At 35.5% G+C, this 22271-nt stretch overlaps 1 protein-coding gene across 1 annotated transcript in view; it reads left to right on the top strand.

Moving 5' to 3' along the window:
• PRKN (parkin RBR E3 ubiquitin protein ligase) overlaps positions 1–22271 on the top strand; it is a 746949-nt gene that overhangs the window by 205685 nt on the left and 518993 nt on the right. The window contains exon 4 of the mRNA XM_026844563.1: positions 14730–14970. Within this exon, the coding sequence (XP_026700364.1) occupies positions 14730–14970 (241 nt within the window). The remainder of the gene's footprint in view (positions 1–14729; positions 14971–22271) is intronic.

Genomic DNA, 22271 nt, shown 5'->3' with positions numbered 1-22271 from the left:
CAGTGCTTTGGCCTGATACTTTTTAGTGCGATAGATACTATAAAATCAGGACAGTTTATTTCCTATATTTCTACAAACCAGTTATGTCACAGAGCCATAGCCATGGGTAGGAAAAGCAGCTGTTTGTCTCTAGGTACCACGTTTAGTCTGGTTTGCACATTTTCACAGAGAGGAGTTTTGGTGCTCCTTCTCAGGACTATACTCTTATCCTAGTCTCATGTTAGCACTGTCCACTCTCTTTGTATCACCTTCCACACAAAAAGCCAACTGCCTGAGCTCATAAACATTCTAAACCACCACAAAACAGTACCTGATGCCAAATTCAAATCTACCGAGTCCATCTCTGGTCAGCTAATCAGTGGGGCCACTTATGATAGGGGCATAAAATAACTGCCAAGGTGCAGATGCTGTCCCAATTTAGCATCTTCGTGCAAGCACGTATGTCCTCGTACTTTCTGCAAGTCATATGAATACTGCCAGTAGCAGATATACCACAACTTTAATATTAGCAAATGAGACACAGGTTAAATCACACAAGTAGCAGACAATCTAAAAATAATAACAATAAAAGTGTTTCTACTCTTTAAAAAGCAAACATAAAAGAGAACTTTTTTCAGTGTTCCAAAAGATTGAGGAAAGCTTTTATCTTTGCATTATGCTTTACAAACTTTGAAGCCTTATTAGCAGTGAAGCAAATTAATTGCAGTCTCAAGGGTTCTGGGCTAAAAACTGTCATCATCTCTCAGTTGTCTAAATCTTCGAGTTTTTCACAGGAAGACAGATAAAATCAGCATCTACTGTGACTGAGCTGATTTCCAAATAACCTGTACCTTGAGCCCTCTAGGCCTCTTAGATCTATTAGCTATGTCCACACAGATGCCTTCAACCCCTTTCAAAATGTACAAGTGCTAGAAGGCAGCTTGGATTCACGGATGTGAGTGTGCAGCTTGCTGCAACTTGGATACACTGCTTGGGTGCTGCTTCTCCAGAGGTAGCTCAAATCTTAAGATAGGCAGCTTGAGCCCAATGGAGGAATCTCTCACCCTGCCACATCTGGAAAGCCATATTGAACTGGCAGTACCTTGCAACAAACAGCATCCAAAACCGGACTAGTTATCTTAATTATTTGCAGACAGCTTTGCATCCTTTGGCCTTGTTTTTGCTTCTTTCCATTCTCAGTCACAGAACAAGTGAAAGCAGTAATTTATAATTTCTTATCAATCTAATATTATTAAAAAAGTCACTTTCTTTGTGAGTTTGCTGTATGAAAATACTTGCATACATTTTGTTCTTCTACTTAAAAAAAAAAAAAAAAAGAATAAAGAAAAAGTCAAAGTAGATAAATTCTTGCTGGTACAAATTTACCTAAAGGTGTGAAAGGTGTGGATGCTCTGGAGTATGACTGTTACTAAAACCCGCAAGTAAACTGAATTTCAGTCCTCTATATGAATTTAAAAAATAACACATTTACAACCATTTTGGAGATAAAAAAGGAAATAATTTATTGAAATTTGCAGATTTATGCCTGCTGTCCCTTGTGTTTAACTTGCACAAACATCTCAGTGTTAAACAAAGGAAATTCCTTCCTTTGGTAGAAACACAGGAAAGGCTCCCAGGTCTGTGGCCCTCCTTATCCATTCAAACCAGCCCATCTGTGTTTCCCCTGCATCTTTTCTGTTTTCAATTCCAGTGGAAGCTTGTTTGAAGAAAGGAGGATAATTTATGCTATACTTGTAAGGGTTTCAGTTTTACATCCTGTTAATTGCAGCCAACCAACTCTAGCATCATTTGAGTGGACACTGATAAAAGCATGTGCATATAAGCTCCGCACTGGTCTTAACTGTGTGCTTCTAAACATGCACATACTGTCACTGAATTAGCTTCAGAGCTTTTCTCACTCAAGGCAGAGGATAAAAACAACAACAACAAAAACAAACAAACAAACAAAAAAGTGACTTTGTGCTTGTCATTGGCATGAATGTTCTCAGTTACTTTTTGAGAGGGACCTAAATTGAGGCTGGACAAGATCAAAAAGCTTAAGAAGATGAATTTGTAGCATCTGTACCATGAATTACAGTGTTGACCCTTGCAGGGATAAGAGCAGCATTGGTTCTTACTTCTCAATAAAATGATATTTCCAGGACTGTTAAAGTTGGTCCCTGACTGAAGTCACAAAGTATTCTCACACCATGAAACAGTAATTAACACACGGAGGGGCTGTGATGGTAAGGGTTGCATCTTACCCATTGGAGTATTCATCTACTCTGATGAATGAAAAAGCATGCTAAAAGACAGGGACAACGCTTGCTGTATTCTGACGTGACAATCCCCATCACAAAGAGCTAAAAGCTGTGCTGGTAGTTTCTCTGCTGTTTCTTCCTGAAGCGTGACAGTCATTGGCTTTGTCTTGTTTTTCTTCCCTTTATTGTGTGGTTGAATTACCTGTTTTCCAGCTTTAAAAAAATGTCTGTACTGTACTGTTTGTTCAACTCTAAGACATTAGAGATGATTTCCAAGTCCAAGCTTACAAAGTTTAATTCCCATTGCTAAGAAAACTTCACAGGAGTTTGTATACTTTCTTGCTACAACTGTTAACAAGGCAATTGTTTTTTAAATAATAGATTTTTAAAATTGATTTTTAGTGGAGCTAGCTGTGTGAATCCAGTCTGATCCTCTGGGGAAACCACTGTGGTGGTTTTACTAGATACATCAGTAGAAAGAAATGGTTAATGATTGTAAAACCTGTTGAATTTCCACCTTGTAAGAAAAATGGTCAACTAATCTTTTAAAGAAATGCATTTTAGTTCTGAACAGAAGGCAGCATACATTTACGAATCTTCATTTAGTCATTCTATGGTACCTTTATCTGTTTCCTTCAATCTCTATAAACCTAGATAAATGTAACTTCTGGAAAATCGCTGCACAAAGATCTGTGACTAGTCAGTTGTTGTGGGCATCAATTTTAATGAAAGTATTACCTTTAAATAACAGTAGTACCTCCTCCGCCAGATGATCTGAAGTGTGTCTGCTGATGCCTTTGATGGGGGCTCAGAATTAGACCATTAGGAGTGCCTGCATTAGTATCTTAGTTTGAAACAGGACTGTGCTTTTGAAATGGATCTCCTGATCATCACCATTTACTGTGTTTTGGTTTGCATCATGGAGCATATCCTCAGAGCAAATGAAGCAGATGCCTTTTGAATGAAACTGAACAGGGAGATGAATTTCAGGACCTCATCTACTAGACCCCAGTTGCAAAAGAGTGTGCAGTTATTAAGGCAAGACTAGTTGTAGTCTAAACTCAAAAGAACCCGACCACCCCAAAAACCTTAGTCCCCAAACTTTAGTGTGGTTGTCAGGTCCTCAATACCATCTGTTTTGATGTGAGGAGCTGCTTCTTCTAAGTCTGAATTACTTGTTAATGCAGGTTGCTTGCTCAGCAAATTGATAATGCAGAAACAGCCTGACAGACCTGAAGAAATCTCCATCTCAGGAAAACTTACAATTTTTGAAGACTTGGCACCACTGAATTTCACAGCACACATCCCTTCTCCGTTAATGTTCATAGATTCCCATTCTTCCTGCATATGTTTTCAGAATCTGAATCTTGATCTGAATACAAATTACACAATTTCTCATCCACACTGAAAGATCTGAATATTCCAGATTTTTCAGATGTTCAAAGTAAGAGTTGGAATTTATCTGTGACACACCTATAAAAAGCATGTGATATGTTGCAAACTGAATGTATGCAGAAGAGAGAAGGCCATAATACAAAAATCTTCAAATTAATTTTCAGGAAACTTGTTTGTCTTAATAATCTATGCTTTCCTAACTAAATCTGAATATTGAACTTCTCTACCATAGCTTGATGCTATGTCACTGAAGATTTCTATCTTAAAATTGAATGGCCTCAGGGGAAATTGAAGATTTTTTTCCAGGTAAGGATAAAAGCACACCCTTAAAACAGGTTTCCTTTATCTTTTTTATGGGTCATTATTCTCTTGTTCTGATGTTCAAAAACATCTTTCATCTGTGACTCAACAAGGCTTTCTCACCTCCCTTTTATAGTGGTACATTTAATATACAGGTTGGTTATTTAGCAGAAAGAGTCTGGATTCACTTTCATGTCATGTTTTCCATTTATGCTAGACATTTTTTTAAAAAATCACACAGATTACTTAAAAGTAAAACAAAGGATGCTTTCGTTTTAATAGCAAATTTTAATTCTTTATATCTTTTTAGCATTCACCTTGTTGTTCTCCCTTTTAAAATGAGACATGATTGCATATGGGATGGGAAGGAAAGAGGTGACAAACTATGTCCACATGTACTGGGTGTAGGGATTAATTTATATGAGTGTTTTCTGATATGGCATATATTTTACAATTAGGGATTGTGAAGAATCTGTAAGCTGTGTAATTATTTTGTAATATACCTAACTACACCTCAAGCAAACCCTTCCTGGTCTCTCCTACCCCAAAGTAAAAATCCAGTTAGATATGTAGCTGTGCTGCATGATATTGTACTGCATAGATTTTCCAGCAATGACCAGTAGGTGTGTTTATCCTGCTGGGATATTTTTGGTAGGCATATCCCTAAGACCATTTTCACCTGGCGTGGTAACTGTTAGGTTAAAAGCAAACCTTCAGGTAAAATCAGAGAAAGCTCTGGAAAATATTTAATTTCTTGTCAATGTTTACACTTAGCCACTTACCAAGTAAGCCCACACAGGGTGCCCACTAGGCTTTATTTATGGCTGGTCTCGTAGCAGCTGCTTAAACTGATATATAGATGCATACACAGGGATAAGTAGAAGACCAGAGTGCTCTTTGGTTGGGTTCTATATTAGGTGCTGGCCGTAAAGCATGAAAAAGACATCTGTGAATGACTAGTTGAAGTAATTGAAATAAATATTTATAGCTATTAAACTTTTGATGCACTAGGCAATAAATTCATATGAAAATTCACTTTCCACAGTGAAGTATTAACTATACATAGGAATTCTTTCAGAACTCTTTGGAGAAGGGAATTGCCCAAATTCCTTTCTGCCACCATAGTCCACCCATCAGCATGAGGGACCACTGAAGTCTTTAGGATATTTTCAGAGTTCTGTGTAGTGACTCCCCACTTTTTCAAATACAATTTATGTCTCATTTATGTTCTGATACCATTTAGTTGTCAGTGTGAGGCCACTTTTATGTCTATTCCTCACATGCTCACTAATGCTTAATGTATGTGTTAAGACAGAGAAGTATGACCAGATTGGAGATTTCTACCTGGCTGAGAAATGTTAAAGGAGAAATTAAAGGGAAGAGGAATGAAAAATTAAATCTTATGTTAATCAGATGACATATAGTCCACAATCCTGAGGCCAGGCTTCTACTGCAGATTGCTAACAGTGCTGGCTTATGAGACCTTTTCTGAGCTTAGTACCTTTTATCACCATTTAACTCAGAATAAAATGTGTTCAAAATGTAATTCATTCAAGTGTCTTACAGTATACTCTTGGTACTTGTGCTTTTTTGGTGGGGCTTGAGAAGAAATTAGAGCAATAGAAAATATGATCCATACCTGGTGAATAGTAAAGTTTCTTATTTTATGTTACTGCTGGAGATAACATTTTTTAAGAGTGTAGAAGTTCTATCAGGTGTTCAGTGTGGAAGGTGAAATAATGATGAGATGCACTTAACTGCATTTAGAAGGCAAGCAAACCATCACAAAAACTTAAATTTATTCATTTTTAATTCAGTATTATAAACTTTTCATTGATCTCTTACTTTCTATGCAGACATTATAATAAATTGTGATTTTATAGGTTGTTAGTGTACAGTACATGAAATTACAAGAAGGAAAAAAATGTTCATTGTCTGATGAGAAAATTTCATGTGAATTTAGTCTTCATTTGACTGTATTTCTCTTCCATTTTATATCAGCATGATATGTTCCTAATGTCGCTGTTGAGATACTAATAGCTTTGTAAACATACTATCAAAAAGTTTGTCTGCCTTCTATGTCTTTTGCAGATCATTATGCAGAGTTTAGAAGGCAATAACAATAGCCTAGTCAGGTGTCTTAATGTTGCAAACTGTCTCAAATGCTGCCAATAAAATGTATTTATTTAGTTCAATGGTTAATTTATCTTTCGGGCATTTGTGCTAGAAGGCCTACATTCAAGAAGAGTTATCATGTTAATAATGTCATGGTATTACTAATGCCATTTGGAAATATGTATATAGCATTGCTAGGGTCTTAGATCGGCTACATAAAATAATAACCCTGCAAATTTCCTAACTAAGAATTATGTCTGTGTTCCCTCCACTGCGCTAGAAATTAACATTAAAGTTCTGTGTTTTGTAATGTGAAAAAGATGGAACTGAAACATGAAGTGATTTGCAAGTGAAGGAAGATGGGGATTTCTGACTTACTTTAAATTCAGTGTGAGAAAGATTGAATACTATTGGTTGAATACATATCTATTTCCAGAAAATTATTAACTCATTAAGGGACTAGTTAGTATTAAATAATGTCTTGTACTTAAAGAGTATCATTCAGAGCAGAACCTTTGTAATATATGACCTATTGTGTTATGCTGTAAATCAGATTTTATTTTTGTAAAGGCTAGCCAAGGCTTCCTGCTTCATGGAGGGACCATTAGCTGGAGGAGCTGTAGTAAATCACACAGTATCTACTTATTTTTTCTTGTCCAATTTTCATTCTTCTCTTTGCTAAAAAATAATGGAATCTTAATTTGAATGTGTATGAATTAACCCTCTTTGTATGGCATTATATAGAAAAGTACCTGATAGAAGCTAAGTAGCAAGCAGTTCTTGTACTGGGTATATCACATTCTGCATGGAAATTCAAAGCCATGGTAAGATTTATGGGTTTAAGTAAATGTCTCAGGACTCTTAGGAATATCTTTCCTTACAAAGTGTAGATGGAGTTTCTTCTTCTCACCTAGCACTTGCATATGGGACAGAGTCTTTACAGAGGTCTTCAGAAAGTTTGGTCTCACAGGAAGAGAAAATATATAGCAATACATACCAACATTACTCCTATGCTTACTGTTTGCTCTGATCCTGAATTATCAATTGGCAAACACAAACAGGACTGCGGCAACTTCGTAGAACATGAATGTTTCTCTAGGGGAGGTTATAGAGTGGCCCTGATTTTTTACTCAGGAACCTTTCCTGTATTCCACTAAACTTCATTTGTCTAGGTAAAAATAATTGTTTTGCCTTTTGCTCTACCATTCTCAAACAGTAAGACACAAGCCCTATCGTACTTACAGTACAGTAACATCAGATTAGATGTTTTTACATGAAAAAAAAATTGTAATGTGTTGAGTTGTGGACTGAAAGTTTCAGAGTCTTTAGAGTGTCAAATTAGCATGAATTTGCAGGCATTACATTTCATTGGTGTGAATCATTTTATCAGTCCCTAAAATGAGTCAAAAATATGTTGTCTTGAATGTGGGATTGTAAAAAAATCTTGGTAAGATTTTGTTATTGTTTTATGCCTCAATGAAGATGAGGTCTTACTAAGATACCTGCAAAGACCACCAGTACTTAAAAAACCCCATACCATGTAGGAGAGAGAGAGATTAATAAAGAATCATGTCAGAAGGTCTATTTTGAAATTAAGACATATTTAACATTCTAGGAACACTAATTCAACCAAATCCCCAGTTTTTAGAATTATCTGAAGAACATTTTGGTTTTTATAATGGGAATGTCTTTCAGAGATACTTGCTTATGTTTTGGTTGCAGTCCTAAAGCACAAATTTCAAACACTGATTTAGCCATCATCTGTCTTTTTTTCTATTTTTTTCTTCACTTCTCTTGTTTCATGGCACAGAAATGATTTTTCCCAATGCATATATCAGTCCAAATTTTAGACTTCTGTGGTGGAGAAAAAGTTCTCATTACCAACATGTGAATACAAAAATCTCATCTTTGAGGAGCAGGATGTGACTGGGAATCAGTCTATTCCTTTCCACTCCTGCACTTCTGCTCTCTAGGACATATTAGGACAACCTAACCAGGATCTGTAAATGATTCATATAAAATTATTTTCATATTATTTTGAAATAGATCTAAATGCACTGTCCTGCATTCTGAGCTGATAGATGCTGCAGAGTTAGGAGGCACCTGGTAGCTAACCTAAATTAACCACTCCATGAAACCCACTTAGAAATCTTTCAGTTATTCTCTCCTATAGTTAGCTTGATGTCATACAACACAGAGACTCTAATTTAATAGCTACAATCAGATGTTTTCTAGTGTATTATGGAAACTGTAGCTGCAATTAATTCCTTTATTATTATTATTATTTATGTTATTAACCAGAATTTTGAAGGGAATCTTCCTAAAATAATTTTGGTCTAGTAATGACATCTTAATTTTCCAGATGGAAAAGATTTGAAAAAATGTATTCTGTGTTTATTTCTTACCTGTAAGGCTCTGAAGCTTCTAAACTTTAGGAAAATTCAGCAGATACATTGTAATTCTAAGTTTTTGTCCTTTATAGAGATATCATGGACTGTGATTATCTTTTCAAAAGGAGAAAATATGAGGATCTTGGCAGTTTGTAGTATATTTTGTGTAACACAAAAAATATATTAGTAGCAATGAGCAATTATTGTGTTTCTGTGTCCGGTATGAGGCCAATTTAGCATTCTGTGCACTTCTCGCTATCTTAGATCCCACAGTCCAGGAGTCATTGGCAGAGATACCCTGCCACTCAAATAGAGTTGCAGTGGAGTGATTGATTTTTAATAATGACTTTAATTCCTGTTCCCCAGGAGGTCAACTAATAGAGAATGTCTGGAGGAATAGGTGTGCTTTGGGCTGCTGGTTTTCTGAGATCATTGCAGTCAATAGTATCATGAAAATCCTGTCATCAGTTTCTTCTACTGATATTTGGGGCACAAAGCTTCACAAAAGTAGACTTGCTACTGAAAACTAGAGTGAGAGATGGAGGAGTCTCATTTTTCTGAGTAAAGAGATGATCCAGTCAAGTATACCTGTGTTTAAAAGGAACTTTCACTGTGGAGTTTTCTGATTATCTTCAATTCAAAGCTATGTTCTTTATAATGCCCAGTGAGGTAGCATAAGATCTCACCGCCTCTAATGACTGCAGGTGGTAAGGAAAGGTCTGCAGGTCAAAGAAAGTAACAAAACTCTCAGATTTTGTTCCAGATTTGTTCCAAAGTCAATCTTACCTCCATAAATACTTCAAGACTTGTCACTCTTCAGTTAGTCCTGGATTGCTAATGAGATAAAATAAAAAGGATACAAAAATGCAGATCAAAATGTAAGGGTGTGAGGAGGAGAAGGAGATAAAAAAACCCCCAACATAACACAATGAAGCCACAATGGATGCGGCTTATCTGGAAAACTGAATTTATATTGCTGTTTACTGTATCCATCTTCATTAACTGTCATTACAGAAAGAAGTTTTAATTATCATATCACATTAAGAATGTCCTATCCTGATTTTAAAGGTGTTCTGAAGATATATTGTTCCATTTCCTCTTAAAGGAGTGCAATTTATTATATTCCAGTATCTTAATATGCCAAAGGCCTGCCTCCCATCCACTGGTGTTTTCTGTTAGTTGTGTTTATACTGCAGGGATTCTACGTCACTCATTTGCATCTGGTTACTTTCAGCTTCCCTGTTACCTGCTGGACTGAAAACTCACATGCACTCCTTCCTTCATTTGCTGCAATAGTCTGTCTTTGGAACTCTAATAGTAGTCCTTAAAATGATATTAGGTTTTGGATTTAGAAAGCAATGAATACTTTTCCATAGAACATTTTTTATATCTTTCCTTTTATTCTATTTCTTTGGCATGGTCAATATTTAAACTACTACAAGAACTGAATAGAAAGAGATTATAAAAATTAGGGTACAAATATTCTGCTAAGTGAAGGGTTTTCTGCCTTTTCATCACATTTATTTGAATATGTGGTGCTTTCAATAATACATCTATTTTTCCTTCTATTTCTAGGCGTTGCTTAGCACCCTCAGTATTCTGAATACTAAACAAGTACAGTAATGTATAACTCTGAAAATGTTGAAAAGGTGAACTGAAATCAAATATAGATGTGTTCCACAGAATCATAAAATAGCAAGTAGTAAGTTTCTGATTGCTGGAATTTAACTGCTAAGTGTTGTGTGTTATTTAGGCCCACTGGCTTTTTTCCCTTGCCCCACGTGGAGCAATATTAAGTTCACTACCACTCAGCAGACAGAATTCACACAAATGAGTGGTGTTATTAGATCAGGGTGCTGATTTGCTTCATTATTTTAACAGTGGTTAATTTTCCCTTCAGATTTCCCCTTGCCATGACCTATGGAAGAGTCTCTGACCCCAAAAGTTTGGTTTTACTTTCTCTATCAGCTGATTAAATAAACCATGTTGTCTTCTTGTGAATCTTGCTTCCCATTTCTTGGACTATCATGGCTCAACAGAATGTTTATACTATACCTGGGTTTTTTTTATATATATATTTTATGTAATCTCTACTTTCAAGTTCATTAATATTTCAGCATTTGCCCCCTATGTAGTAAAGGATTTTTTTTGTTGTTGCTTCCTTCTTGCTTTTTGAGTCATTGGTCTGTGATCAGGGAATGAAAGTAGAGTTGATGTTCTTCCAATTGATTTTCTTTCGTGTCTGCTGCTTTTGAGACTTGGTCTCTGTCCTTGGACTGTGAGAGAGTTACAATAGTAGAGTGAGGTTTGGTGGATTTATTTTTCTGTTCAGGTCATCTTTAATGTATCTTTACACTATCCATGGAAAAAGATTTTTCCAATAAAGTTGGTGTGTCATCTGTACTTTTACATGGGTCATATTGGTTTTAAGAGGTGTATTTTGCTATAGGTAGTCTTGAGAGCTTTTAATTATGGAGATTAATGAGACAAAAATGTTCCCCTTATTTTCTCATCTGATATACAACTGCAGCACGGTTAAGAAAAAGTGTAAGTGGAAAGCCAACGTTTTGATTCTTGTTGATCATTCCTAGATCCTATTTTCCACTCCTTTGTTTCTTTAATTAAATCATTTCAAAATAAAGTGTATTGCACTTCAGAAAATATAATTTGACTTCTGTAGTGGGCTATATATTTCTTAGATGGAGAACACTTCTATCAGTATTGATGTTACTATCAAAATATGTGGTCAAGAAAATATCAAGCAGAAATCTGTCAGAACAAAAGGATTTCAGAATTACTGAAACAGTCATTTTTTCCCTATTCATAATGTAGCTTAATCTCCCAAAGTGACCTTCTAGTTAGCCCACAGCTGACAACACCAAAGGATATTGTTTTATTCACTTGGGATATGCTGATTCAGCCTTGTGAAATTCAACTTGAGAATTCTGAAAAAAATATGAAAGCAAAAGGTTTGAATTAAAAAAAAAAAAAAAAAAAAAGAATTCATTTTTCCAAGTTTGCCAAAACCCATTCTCTGTAAAGAACTGGTCCTTGATATCAGGTTTCATCACTTCTGAATCTTCTCAAGCTCCCTTTGCTCTAGTGCAAGGAGATTTCATAATTTACAGTATATACACTTGCAGTATTTCCCTGTGGAATATGGATCACAGGCATTAATTTGGATCAACAGATAAAACAAGGCAATATCTCTACAATCATTAATAATAGATATTCTCCAAAGAAATGTTTCCTGAGGCACAAAACAAATACATGAAGAAAATGAAAGTGACATTGACATAAACAATTGTTTCTCAGATTTGTGTTACAATAGTGACCTAAGGCAAAACTTAAATATTTACAGAAATAGTTTGAATTCTACCTCTTTTCTCAGAGAAGAAAGCTGCAGACCTAGCCCTTTTTTTTTTTTTTTTTTTCCCCATGTAGTCTCTTTTCACTTTTCTTGCAAATGTTGAGAATTACTTTCCTCCTTTAAACACAAGCCAAATTCTATTAAAATGTAGTCAGAAACATCATTACAACCTGATGATTTGGTATTCCATGTTTATTAGTGCTCAGTGACTTCCATATCAGATATATTCAGTGTACAAATCAAAAGGTGTGGCTTTTTCCTAGCTGCTATCTTTGAAAAGTTATCCTGGGATCTGCTAATTAACCTTTCCTGTGTCTATGACTTACATTATCATCATCAGTAGTGATGTTTGGTGTTCCAGAGTTTGTTCTTGTTTTCGATAAAGAGATGCAAGAAAGATAAGTAACCTGCCCTTTTAAAATGAAAATTTTATTAAGTGAAATACAGGAATACGCTAATGCTATGGTCATACGTATGTATAATTGCCCAAAGTGCAAATTTTACATCTTTTTTTGAAGTATGTAGTGCTTGACATTACTGGGGAGAGAATAGTAAATAAGATGGGGCTCTATTTTGTCAGCCCTTCCCTTGTTTCTAAGCTAACCACATACCCTCCAGCCTGCAAAAGGAACTGGAAAGGAACATATATACATTTTTATACTTTATCAATTTAAACCATGCATCTAAATGTGTACAGCAGTCAAGATCAAGCAAGTGTGGTTGAAAAAGTGGTGGTTTTGTGGGGACGTTTCCTTTGATTCAAGCAGACCTTGCCATCCCTCTTATTCTGTCTTACGCACCATCCCTTCAGTGTGACTGTAGCACAGCATCAAACTGTGAACTGAACCAGGAAACTGATGCAACCTTTAAAAAGAAACAAATTGAGAAGGATACTAGATGGTGAGAAAAAATAAAAGGCAGGACAGGGGCTGCTTGAGGAAGCAAAACTTCCAGAAGAGATGCTCATTAAAACATGCCTGGACTGACTGACAGTTCATTAGGGGTTTCCAAGGTTGTGAGCTTTTACATATATATACATATTTCCCTTTGTAATTCTAGCTGTAACTGAGCAAATCACTTCTGAGCTCCTCATTTGCCTAGGTTATTAATTTCATTATTATTATTTTCACTTAGGTTATTAATTTCTTTAATGCTATGCAGTATTCTTAGTTGGAGAAATTTTAGAGTGACAGCCATGTTTTGGATTTTGTGTTAATGGATGAAATTATTAGGCTATTTAAATGGATCTTGTTAAAATGTTATGGGAAACAAGTTGTACAAAAAAAAAAAAAAAGAGACCTTTAATGTCAACATAATGTTTTAAAGTTGAAATCTAAGAACTGCTTGGTTTGAATATTAAGACTGCGTTGTCCTTGCTCTGACAAATCTCCACTGGCTGATTACTACTTCACTAAAGAGGGAGTGTGTAATTAAAAATTCAATTAAAAAAAAAAAAAAGCCAACTACCATCAAACAGATTTTGTCTATTGGAACTGCGCTGTATAAGAAAGAAAGAGTGGAGGAGGAAGTACTGAGAAATAATGCAAGAGAATGAAAGAAAACCACTAAACAGAAATGAGACCAGAGGAGAAAAAGTGTTAGAAGACAGCGAATGAGATAATAACAAAGATATAAACAGCACTAAAATATCTGTGAAGGAATCCTTTGCAATTAAAGGTGTACATAATATTGCAAATACAAACAAAAAAATGTTAAATATTGTGTACTGAGACAAATGCTTCTGGATTCTCTTTCTGTTCTTTCCAAATATAATCAGAAGTCTGTCTTGACATTTCAGGTCAGACATGGCCAACCTAATGATTTTGCGAAGAGTTAGAAAATTATTTTCTTGAAAGGAACTCAGACTTTGTGTGTAGGTTGATGTTTGTGCGTTCATGACACTGGAGACCTAGGTGTGGATCTCCAGGAGTTATCACCCAAAAAAGAACAATTTTTATTGCAAGGTGTGCTGTGGAAAGATCAATAGAAGTCTTTCTTGAAAGCCCTTCATTAATGATAGGTCATCTAAAATCTCTGTAATTCTAGTTCTAAGGCAATACTTTATTTTTCTATTCTGTATTAGGAAAATGCTGAACAAAATGTGAATTCTATCCTGATTGATAAACCTTGCATAGGATCCTTATTCAGCCTGCTTTTTTCTAAGGCACAAGATCTGGAAAGACTGCTTAAGAATCACCCCTGATAAGAATTGAGACAGGGGATGTACTTACATATATGTGAGACCTCTTGGGGTAGCAATCCTTTTGTTTCACCAGCAAAGACTATAGCAGTCATGAGATCTTCCACGAACTTTCTCTAGTGCTGAAGTCAACAGTTAAATTTCATCTTTGGAAAGAATAGGAAACTCATACCGAGTCTACATCTAAAGCCAGATTTAGATTAAAAATTACATTAGGGACAAGAAGTAAGTATCAATCTTCATCAGTAGCATCATTTTCCCTGTTTCTGTTTACAAAGATACGTTGGAGTAGCTTGGTCATGAACTCTGTGATTGTCAGATTTCATCCTAAATTGCTACATGAAGAGTGTGTATCAGCATTATCTGTGCAAATGCATATTAAGTATTGAATATTCTTAGCACTTGATTTAGTAGTGCTCCCTCTAGATTTTTTCCTTTGTGCCAATAAACCAGACTTATTTAGAACTGTTGGCTCTGATCCACCATTTCCCTGTTAAATGTTTAGAATTTGTAAGTGTTGTGACCCTTTTGCCAATGCAAGTAGTCCTAATTCCAGCAATTTACACTTGTCACTTTGCTTTAAACTCCATTACCTCAGACTGAAATTCTACAGAAAATGGCTTGGCATTTAACAAGTTACAAATAGGAGATGAGATGGAGGGATTTTGTCCCTTATGTCACAATTAATTATTTATTGGAATTTTGGTTTTGTGTTGCAGAACTGTGACCTGGCCCAGCAGAGTATCGTTCATATTGTTCAGAGTCCACAGAAGAACAGTCAGAACAAGGATGAGACAGAAGATAACGGTGCTGGAGGTATTCTAAAAGCCTTGGACAGAGAACCTGAAAGTCTAACTCGCATAGATCTCAGTACCAGCATCCTACCATCACTCTCTACAGGGTTGGCTGTTATTCTGGATCCTACAAAAGCCAGCATTTCTCTCCCCTCTGAAAAATCAGGTAATTCACTGATTTGGTACATTTTAATACACAGACCTGAACATTTGTCTGTTTCTTTCTTAGGGTTCTATACCATGGGAAAAAAAACCCCAACATATGTTTTCTTTTAGTTATTAAACAAAAAATACAACTATATTAAGAGTTGATAAGCATTTTATGTGTCTTCTAGTAAAATAATTTGATTTGTGGATAAATGGGGTAATTTCTTGTGTTGTTCCTCTCTCTAACTTGTATTATGCTAATATTTTTACAAATTATTATAAGCTGGCAAAAACCCCAGAGGTCTATGAGAAGGCAAAAAATAGTGTCTGTAAATTTTCCATTACAGAAGTTTCCTTAACTAGAATGTTGAGTAGTTTATGCATTGAAAATATGTTTAATTCTCAGTCTGTTGTAATGTTTTCATACCCATACATTTTGTGAAAAATATTTGTATACAATAGACATTTATAAAAACATAGCTGGCACAAAACACGATGGTGATTCATACTATAGACTTTAGTAGTTCTTCATCCACCAAATTGTTACTGAGAATATCCTCTCTTCATCATGAAAAATTATCTGGGACACAAGTTATGTTACTGCACATGGATTAGGCTATAATATTTAAAATTGTTCATAGAAAGAAGCTCAAGTCAGAAGAAAATACGGGCATCTTTTAGCTATTACATGAATCTCAGAGCAATCCCCCAACTCACACACAATCTAGCTAACCCTTACTGACAACTATGTTTGTCCCCAGTGAAGAGACATAATTCCGTGCAATACCAGATTCTGTCATGATTTGTGGTAATAGTCCATCAGATATGTCTTTGTAGAAACAGTCCACAAATACCCTTTATACACAATACAGAAGATGATACCAAACATATAGATCCTGAGTAGAAAATTTCTGAATATGACAGAGATACCTCTGTGACCTGACCACAGAAATCATCACACTTAAAATGGCTATTAAAACTGTTAAAATAACTTCTAGAGAATTTCTTAAGTAGCTCATGCAGAAAATATACAATTCGTGGGGTCACAGAAATGTTCCACAACTGACTTGATCAACCTCTCACTGCCAACCAATGATGAATGAGTGCAGTTTAGGAACAAATTAGTACCCAGCTTAATGATCCACATCTCCCAATCGGAATGAATAATGGGATAAGAGGGGTGCATGCCAATTTAAATCTGGTAAACTAGGGACAGGGTTTCAGGCTGGGCATACTGTCAAAAGCAAAGCAATGGTGTGAGCTTTTTAATGCTACTCATGTATTTGTTTCCCTCCTGTACATGATATGATAGTTGTGCTTGACTTTACAGAATGGTTTATGCATGTGTATGGCCTTTTAAAATTTGTCATGTGTTTCTCCACAGACTACAAATTCTGTGAAGCCAAGTACAAACTGATAGCTGTCTTCTATTGCAGCAAATATTTTTGTGGCAGAATGATAGACAAGAAAAAAAAAATGTATTGAGAATATACATGGACTAGTTTTATCTGTTATTAAGTTAAACAGATTTTTTTTTTTAATCATAAAAAAAAAAGAAGAGGCACTCTAATGACTGGACAGTTCTGCCAGGAAGGATGTTAGTAACATGCACTTTTTGAAGGCCTGTTATCTTCTTGGCTTGTTTTGACTATCACTATGAAAACTTGTCCTTGTGTCTGTTCATCCCTACCACTTTTGTTCAGTATGGGGGATTTTGATGTTTTTGGCATTAGGGTTTGGGGTGGGTTAATTCATAACATTTTTTTTAATAGTCACAAAATTCACTGAGTCTGGATTAAAAATAATCCAGCAAGAAAAAATAGGGTAAAAAGATTAATCCAGAGATCGATTTTCCAACAGATTTTACTGTTTAGCAAGGATTTTCTTTGGCACAGCTGCAATGAGTAATAGTAGTGGGAATGAGTGGCTGAAAGCTGCATGTGCCACCACTGCCACTTGGAATTACACTATTGTTTTAGAAGGTGGATGGTTGTTGTGATCAGTCTACAGTAGAAGCCTATACAGTTGAACCAAGTATAATCTTTTTTTTTTCTGTGTGTGAGAGATCACAATGAGTAGAGGACAAATTTGAACTTAGAAATTAGAGGCAGAGGATTCGTTAATTGATTATTGTTTAGTCTAACGTGCTACATTCTATTCTGTGATTGTGGCAGTGAACACTAAGAGATTTCATCTCTTTCTGAAGCCTAAGTCATTTGTGTTTGTTACCACAGGATACTAACCCTATGTCCCTGCCCTGCTTTTGTTTTATTTGCCCTCCTTCGACTTCTGAGGAAAAAGGCTTGTGGCAAATTTTGCATCACAAAAGCTTCTCCCGGAAATTTTTGAAGCATTTGATATCAACAGCAATATTTTTGAAATACTGACTTGAATGCTTGGAGGTCAATCTGTAGAACTTTACAAGACAATCTAGGACAGACACAACTCCTCGTATACTGTACGGTTATTATATAAGTAATATACTTAAGTATTGACTGCTTCACTTGATCAGACCAAACCCCTTATAGCCTGGCATCCTGTCTCCACTAAGGGGCATTATTTGCTCCGTGCAGAACAGCGTAACAGGACATCCTCCTCCCACCTCACCCCCACTTTAGTGGTGAGTAACGAAAGCAAACTCTTGACTGATCTGGAAAACCAACTTACTTACATTGTGTTTTTAATGTACAATTAATGTTTGTTCATGAGAAATTCAGAAGTTTGAAAGTCATTAAGAGACTGAAAAAAATGTGAAAATGGATCTAAATAAATTCTGCATCAAAGAATTCCGTTTCCTGTCTTTGCAGACAGAGGCAAAAATTTGCCTTTTTCTGTCTGCTAACACCTTGTGTGTGTAAAAATCTCAGCACAGGACTTCATCCTACCTCAACCCCACCTAATTTACATCTGGGACAAAGTGTTTTGATAAACAAGATGTAAGCATATTCACTATGTTCCATAACAGTTGCATATCAATACATACATGTAGAGAGTGAAGGAATTTCCACCTGAGAAACAGTGTATCTGAAAAACATAAGGGTTCATATGGCTTATCAGCTGAACATGAGAATGCATCGTGATGCCAGGCCCAAGAAAACTAATACAATCTTTGGAACTATAAACAGAAAACAAGAGTGTAGTGTATGTTTTTCTTCTCCTTTTGACACCTGCATAACTAAAACTGAAATGTAACACACCATTTTGATATCTAAACTTCAAGAAAGCTGCTGAAAAAACTATTAGTATGTTCAAAAGAGTCACAAGAACCCTACAAAAGTGCAGGTTATGATTGCCTTATATATGTACCTATAATCTTGTGGCATCCATGGGAGTGGAAATTTGATAACGAGGGAGTCTTAGATCTTAAAGTCTGTTTTGGGATTTAAGCTTTCATTGTCGAGAAACTGAAACCCAGCAAATATGAATACCACACATAGACTTTAACTTGCCAGGAAATCAACCACTGACGCAAGTTATCCTGGCTTATAAGAATTCTCAGTATTTGGCCATTTGAAAATAAATATAGGACATTTTTCTGAAACATATGTCCAGCAACAATGATTGGACTTCAGCCTAGATGTAGTATGGACTGTGCTAGGCAGGAGGTCAGATTACAGAATCACATTGCTTCCCTCTCAAAATGTATTTATCAGCTACCCATATCAAGCAAATTTGTAATCCAAAAAAACCCAAACCCAAGTTAGTTTGACAGCAACTGTTTTCCATAAGCTGATAATAATGTTGTTACATATCTATTTCCCAGTTTAATCCATTATTAGATGATTTATTATTTTGTCTGAATCGACTAGATGTGGTCATCATTACTTAGGTCTATTTCTTTACAACTTTTAAATAGCACTCATCTTGTCAGTTCCCTGGGATACCCTGGTGTTCTTCAGCTAGCCTTTCAAAAATGCTTGCAAGCAAATTGCTTCTGTCTCCTTAGCTTGCCACGTTCCTCTTTACACAGAAGAGTAAATAAGGTACTGGTATATGTTGACTTAGGTGTACCAAGCTATAATTTCTAGCAAAAAGAGGAAATAATTCTTTTCTACCTAGGTTTGGGGTTTTTTGGTTGTGGGTTGTTTTTTTTGGTTTGGTTTGGTTTGGTTTGGGTTTTGTTTGTTTGTTTGTTTGTTTGGTTTTTTATGCTTTACAAGTTAATACATGTTAAAACCTCCTGTCCTTACAAATAACACAACTATGATTTAGGGCAGGTAAAACTGTCATTATCAAAACCTCAGTATTATCAAGTGCTTCAAAGCATAAAGTGATGAGTTGATTTCCAGTCTATGTAAGAGTCTGATACATGAAAGACATAGCAAAAAACTTTTAGAAAGGAAAGTCACAATTTAGGGCTTGGGTAGTCAGTACTCTGCTTACAAGAGAAGCTCTGATGAATTAAGAAAAAAAAAATCAATTTAACTGGGGATATTGCTGACAGTGTACAAATACTTTTTGAATAATATTCTGTTGATTGTGTGTTAAAATTCCTGTGCTCTGTAATTGATAATACATTTTATTATTATTCTTTGTGTCAGGTTTGTTTGAAGTAAATAAGTAGTCTAAGCTGCTGAAGTATTTTAAAATTACTTGACAGTTTCATAAAACTTATGTCAAGTTAGTTCCAGATCAGGCAATGGTATAGTGTACATCTCTACCTCCCCATTTTAATGTGGTGATAGGCTGAGTACCCCTACCCAGTACCAAGGTTAGTACAACTGTAGCTTTTTCTTACCCCTTTTTGAGAATGCCGTCAAAATGTGAGCACTGATCTGTCCAAAGTAGGCTCCAGTGCTTCAAGAACATCTTTACTGATACTCTGAGAAATAAAGCTCTGTAAGTGTTCAGCAACTGCACCAAACAAAACTAAGACCACGATTAATTTATTTTCCCATGACCTGATTTTGCTTTGCTGTGTCACAAAAACAAATATCTAAAAATTGACTATTTCCTTAGAAAAGAGGAAAAAGATTCTTAAAATTTCTCACCTGTCATTTAGCTGCATTTTTACATTGGAAATTAATCGGTACAAAGACTTTTTTCCCTTGGCATCTGTACAAATCATTTGTGGATTAATTAAAACATAAATTAATTAATTAAATGTACTTTAGGTCCATGGTATTGTAAATCATTAGTTTGAGGAGGGGAAATGGGTATTCTGTGCAATTTACATTTAGTAAAAAGGTCCTGTTTCTCAGAGTTAACAACATTTTGTTCTAAAAACAAATGATCAGAGCACTTACACTGACCTTTCTTAAATTTCTTAAAATATTAATACACCATTTAATGGTAGTTACATGGTTCTTATGGTAGTTCTTTTTGACAGACATCCATTTGAATAAGATTCACACTGCAGCACAAGAAAAAGTAATAAATTACTTAATATGCAACCAAGGTATTGTTTCAGTAGACACATTCAAGTAACTATTATATTTAGGTTACTATGGTATTTTTGGGTTTGTGCACTGACAGTTTATTTTTTTATTAGGATTAAATCACTTTTAATGTAAATGAAAATGCATTATGCGGCATATTGTGATTTAGTCTACATTTGAATCAGATTTTTTGTAATGCATTATTTTACAAACTTATAAATATAAAATGCAATATCAATTTGAGGATCAATCTACATCCAGAAAAAGGAAGGTGCTAATGTACTTTTTTTAGAAAAGCAGAATAAAGTACTAACTCAGCAACAATATACAAATCATGGTTTTGGCAAATACATTCTGGGAAGCATGGGTGCATTTGTTACACACCGTGTAAATTTACTGTATGTACAATTCTGTTCTAAACTTTAAAACAAAACTTTACAAAAATCCTGCATTAACAACTCTCTCAGTGCTGTTAGTTCCTGCATGTTGTTAATAATTATCGCTATGCATTCATTACATACACAAAACCATAAGATTTTAACTGTTAGAGCTTTTATCCCAAATTTGCTGTGAGTGTGCAGTATCACACAGCTGATGCCATGTCAGTTGTACTGATGTGTTGTAGTCACAGAAATCAAGTTGTTCAGGCCTGAGAGCTCTTTGACAAGAGAACCTGTATCAAAAGCAGGCTTGTTTTCCTTCCTCTCCAGCTTTCCTTTTCTTGTTTGATATTTTTCTACTCCTTGCCCCCATCCTGAAAGGGAATCCCCTCAGTGCTCCTTACTGCTTCTGTTGGTTTTGGCTTTGCCAGCTACCCTTCATGGGTATTCCGTACCTGCAAGATGTTCTGCCCTTTTGCAGTCCCTTCTGCTTGTTTTGTTTTGCTTTGTTTTGTTTAGTTCTACAACTTCTGTCACTAGGATGCCTTCTGTGTGCAGCTACACACATCTTTGTCCCTTTGGTGGTCAGATTGCTCACATGCTTAATGAAAAATTCTTACACATCATCCACAACTAGGTCATCAGAGGGTTACAGTATGTTTTTCAGAAGTAACCATTATGTGCACCTGAGGCCTGAAAATCCAGGTGTACTCTAAGTGAAGAGTATGACAATATTATTATAACATTATTATACGGTACAGTGAGATTACATTTAATTTTAAATCAGTCCTGCTAAATATTTCCTGTGTTGAACAAGAATTTCTTCAAAGTTTTAGAAGTTTTAAAGCTGTTTGATAAATGTTATATGGGAAAAGTTCTCAAACTGTGATTCATGTTTGAAGCTCTGAGACCCAGAAGAGTATTTATTAATGAGCCAATAAGATAATGGTCACAGTACTGTAGCTCCACTTACTTGTTTTCAACTGCTAAAATATACTGCAATCATAGAATCACAGAATCATTTAGTTGGAAAAGATCTTTAACCTAACACTGCCAGGTCCACCACTAAACCCAAAGTGCCACAACTACACATCTTTGAAATATCTCCAGAGATGGTGACTCATCAATTTACCTGTGGGCAGCTGTTTCACATCAGTGTAAGTTAAATTGTCCCTCTTGAGTAGTTGCTGTAGCTTCTTGGATTATACTGTATGAGTATATTTAGAGGCAAGGGAAGGCATGTCCATACAGCAATGCTTCCCATTAAAAGTTATTCATAACATGGTAATGAACTAGGTAATGAATCTAATACTTCAAAAGAAAAAAACCCATTCTTATTATATAATGTTATATATAGAGAAGGAATGCTCATTTTTTTGCAAGTAATCACTTCTATCTGATTATCCTTCATGTCTGCTATCTGAGTGTGTTGACAAGAACGATAATGGCATTCTCTAGTCTGATCTTCATGGAAATAGTGCTTCCTAAACAGTCTCCAGCATCAATTCAAGGGTTAATTGGAGAACAGAGGGAGATTTTTCAGCCCAGCAATTAACTATTGA

The sequence above is a fragment of the Athene cunicularia genome, assembly GCF_003259725.1.
Source record: "Athene cunicularia isolate RWA chromosome 3 unlocalized genomic scaffold, athCun1 chr3_part1, whole genome shotgun sequence".
Taxonomy (NCBI): domain Eukaryota; kingdom Metazoa; phylum Chordata; class Aves; order Strigiformes; family Strigidae; genus Athene; species Athene cunicularia.
The sequence above is the reverse complement of the archived record's forward strand: the minus strand, read 5'-3'. Positions and strand labels throughout refer to the sequence as shown.